At 38.3% G+C, this 3,922-nt stretch overlaps 1 protein-coding gene across 1 annotated transcript; it reads left to right on the forward strand.

The window, feature by feature from the left end:
* The first annotated feature begins 244 nt into the window (after nt 1–244).
* Nucleotides 245–3,361, forward strand: PME5 (Pectin lyase-like superfamily protein). Its single transcript, XM_011033576.1, has 5 exons — nt 245–734; nt 874–1,063; nt 1,487–1,693; nt 2,606–2,844; nt 2,955–3,361. The coding sequence occupies exons 1-5, from the start codon at nt 424–426 to the stop codon at nt 3,109–3,111; spliced, it is 1,104 nt and encodes a 367-aa protein (XP_011031878.1). The 5' UTR covers nt 245–423; the 3' UTR covers nt 3,112–3,361.
* Nucleotides 3,362–3,922: the final 561 nt, after the last annotated feature.

Below are 3,922 nucleotides of genomic sequence, written 5' to 3' on the forward strand. Positions count from 1 at the left end.
CGTTTGTCCCAATAATTCAAGAGCCAGAGCTGCCCAAATAACTGAATGACAAAAAATGGAGATAAGGAAGACAATAGCCAGCTGAGGGTCGTAGTATCCCAGGTCCAGTAGCTTGCTAGGGTATCTGACAAAAGTAGAACACAGCCAAAGATATACTGCTTTACAGCCATAGGTATGTTGTCCCCTAAAAGCGAGGGAACATGAAAAATGACCGTTGCAACGGTATTAGCAAGATGTTCAAGAAAATATAAAATTCCTAGAAATTAAATTAACCGTGTATATAAACATTCCTCTGAAGCTCTTCAATTCAGGGATCTCTATCAAGTCCAAGAAATTCACTCAACAAGACATTCTTGATCATATCTATATCCCTCTTCTCTGCATTACTATCATTTTATTCTCTGACCATTTAATAATTCTTTAATGGCTTCTCTTGGTTATAGTTTCCTGTTCTTCTATTCTTACTTCATTCTTACTTTGTTTTTATTGCATGCACCATTGTTAGTTACAAGCTCTACTTACAGGTACAAGGTCGAGTCATCTTCAATCAATCGGACTGCCCCTACCAACTCTACCAAGCGCCATCACAAGTGGGTTGGACCAGTGGGTTACCGAGAGATCACCGTGGATGTTAACGGGGCCGGCGAGTTCTTATCGGTCCAAGCTGCAGTTGATGCTGTCCCGGAGAACAATGGGGAGAATGTGATGATACTAATTAGCGCCGGATATTACATGTATATATTCTGGTTTTAGTCACAAAATAAGACCTATATATTTAGGGTTGTTGGCGACAGGCTTTTTTTTTTTTTTTGAAGTTATTTGCACCGCCCCTTATTATCACTGTTACTCAAGATTTCTGTCGTGGTGGTGCAGTGAAAAGGTGACAGTGCCAGCGAGCAAACCGTACATAACTTTTCAAGGAGAAGGGAGAGACGTGACAATCATCGAATGGCATGATAGAGCATGCGATCGTGGTGCCAATGGCCAACAGCTGCGTACATACAGGACTGCTTCTGTTTCTGTTTTTGCTAATTATTTCTCAGCTAGAAACATAAGCTTCAAGGTATACACAACAAAAGCTAATTAATGACTCCCCTAAACCGTCTCTTAAATCTCTTCTCAGCCTAGATATGCATGTGGTCCAAGCTGCATGCAACCTTTGCTCTTTCTTGAGAATCTCAACTCTAAATGGAAAAGAAATTATTATCAACTAAATGAATTCAAAGTTACAGTCCATGAGATGGTGAATCTCAAGCTGGTAACAATACACTTTCTACATCCAATGGTAAATAATTAATTTCAGGACTGTTTGGTATCCTCCACATATTTTCATTTTGTATGTTCTTTGGGGGTTTTGATTTCTAGTTCGAACACCTCTTTCAGTACCTAGCTTATACACAAATTATAATGCATTTACTTAAATACAACTGTGTGTCAGATAGCTCAAACTTATGCATAATTGAATACATGGTCACCTTGTATATAGAACACAGCACCAGCACCAATGCCAGGAATGCAGGGATGGCAAGCTGCGGCATTTCGCATATCTGGAGACAAGGCTTACTTCGCAGGCTGTGGATTCTACGGTGCCCAAGATACTCTATGCGACGATGCAGGGAGGCATTACTTCAAGGAGTGCTACATTGAGGGCTCTATAGATTTTATTTTTGGGAATGGCCGCTCTATGTACAGAGTAAGATACTTGCACTTGTTATTCCTCCATTCTGGCTCTCTAATTACTGGACAATAATTAGCTTTTTTGCTTTATTTCAAGCTTTCAATAAAATTAAACAACCAGTATGATTAGATTTTCAAGGAAAGAACATGACAGGCAGAGCTGGCATTGACTAAAGCGCCCGCCCTTAGACGACGAGGAGAAGGAAATAAAAAATAAAATGACTTTTTATTTATTGATATTGGGTTTTTAAAAGAAATAACTACATGAAATGTTTAAATCTATTTCGTTAAAATAAAGAGTAATTTTTGTATGTTTTTTTTTAAATCATAAAATAAAAGACTAATTTTTGCTCTCATTCTATGTAAAATATAAAATGACTTATTAAAATACTCTTTGTTTTTTCTATTGAAGCACTGCATTATACTATTCAAAATACTATATTCGTAATTTGACTCTTGTAAATCCATTAATCCATGGTTAAAACCAAGCAACGTTCTCCCTTATCAACGTTTTAGGTTTTTATAATTTTTTTCCTCAGAAAACACTTCAAGATGCTATTTTAAATACAGTCAAGCCACTTTTACATTCAAGTGTTAAATTTGATGTGAGAACCTATTCTTTTCTCTTAGACGGTAGATCGTGAGCGGAATTATTGTTCGTGATTGTGGGTAACTGTTCTTTAGGTTCTATAAAGTGCCTATGATCAATTATATAAAGAATTTGGTCGGATTCAAAGATGGTAAGGATTTTCTTTGAAGCCACATATAAGCCCTAATTATGAAAGAATATAGTCACATTTCTCCTATAAAGTAAAAGGGGGATTTCACGTTTGAATCTTTCCTCCTCCAAAACTACGAAAGATAAATGCAACATTATGCTTTTTTATCTAAAAAACTTACAGTCAGGAAGAACTGTTGGTTGGTGCAGGACTGTGAGCTACACTCAATAGCCACCAGATTTGGATCGATTGCAGCCCAAGATAGAAACTCTCCCGACGAGAAAACAGGCTTTGCTTTCCTTAACTGCAGGGTAACAGGCACCGGACCACTGTATGTGGGTCGAGCCATGGGCCAGTACTCAAGGATAGTCTATTCCTACACATATTTTGACAACGTTGTGGCTCACGGTGGCTGGGATGATTGGGACCACGCCAGCAACAAGAATAAGTATATCTCACAACTTTAATTAAACCTTTTCTTTAAATTCAGTGACGGGTTAACTTAGAAATCTAATAATTATATTTGTTTATCAACGTATCTCTTGGGTTTCATAACAGGACAGTTTTCTTCGGAGTGTATAAATGCTGGGGGCCAGGAGCTGCAGCAGTACAGGGTGTTTCATGGGCAAGAGAGTTAGACTATGAATCCGCCCACAAGTTCCTTGCTAAGAGTTTTGTCAACGGAAGGCATTGGATAGCCCCTTCTGATGCTTAGCCATGGCATTGCTACAGCGATTCTCTTTCGTGCTGCCCTTAACCTATTCTTTTTGTAAACAGCAAACATTCTTCTCTTTGATTTCTTGCCCTTACAAAATCCATTCATTTGTAATAAAATAAAAAAACATACATACATACATCCAAATTCTAGTTAAAACCTCGCACGATTATTCCTTTGCTTACGTGTAAAATTCCGACTCTTATTCTTTGATTTGTCAAGTAAAATGTTGGAAGTTGTGTTCGAAGGCTGGATTCAGTATATGCTTCGTCACATTTCTTGTTTGTATCTAAACCAATGTTAGGCGGGTATGGAGGGAGGCATTTTCCCTGTCAAACTCATTTGGGTTGCCAAAACAAAGACCCTGACAAATTCAAACGCGCGCAGAGAGAGTGGTGCTAAAACCTCTCGTCTCCCCAACCCTCCCCCTGGTGAAGATAACAAGTATATTTTAACGCTTATATAGCTCACTTGAAACAACACAGAGATCTTCTGTGGTGGCCATCCTTTATTATTCAAACGCCAGAAAAGAATCCGAATCCAAAACCTTAGATGCTCCAATCCATTTGCATTGACATAGGACAGACTAAAACAGATGTTTTACTCCAGCATTCATATTCAAATCATCCAAATTGACCAAACTATTTGTCAATCAGTCCTCATTTTTCTCTCCCCAAACCCCAACGAAGCATTCTAGTAAGATGGGGTTTTATAAAGACTGGATGAAATGAAACATGTTTCAAAGGCAGTGCCTTTCCTACGCGTAGTCTTAGAACTGGAGTTTGAAAAGGGCAAGTGATACCTCAAGATC

The sequence above is a fragment of the Populus euphratica genome, unplaced genomic scaffold, assembly GCF_000495115.2.
Source record: "Populus euphratica unplaced genomic scaffold, PopEup_1.0 scaffold43.1, whole genome shotgun sequence".
Lineage (NCBI taxonomy): Eukaryota > Viridiplantae > Streptophyta > Magnoliopsida > Malpighiales > Salicaceae > Populus > Populus euphratica.

What these genes read in the sequence shown, in the direction of transcription:
- PME5 (XM_011033576.1), top strand. Translation starts at nt 424, where the DNA reads ATGGCTTCTCTTGGTTATAGTTTCCTGTTCTTCTATTCTTACTTCATT. An exon ending in CTAGAAACATAAGCTTCAAG is followed by an intron (nt 1,064 to 1,486) that starts GTATACACAACA and finishes CCTTGTATATAG; the next exon opens with AACACAGCACCAGCACCAAT. An exon ending in ATGGCCGCTCTATGTACAGA is followed by an intron (nt 1,694 to 2,605) that starts GTAAGATACTTG and finishes TGGTTGGTGCAG; the next exon opens with GACTGTGAGCTACACTCAAT.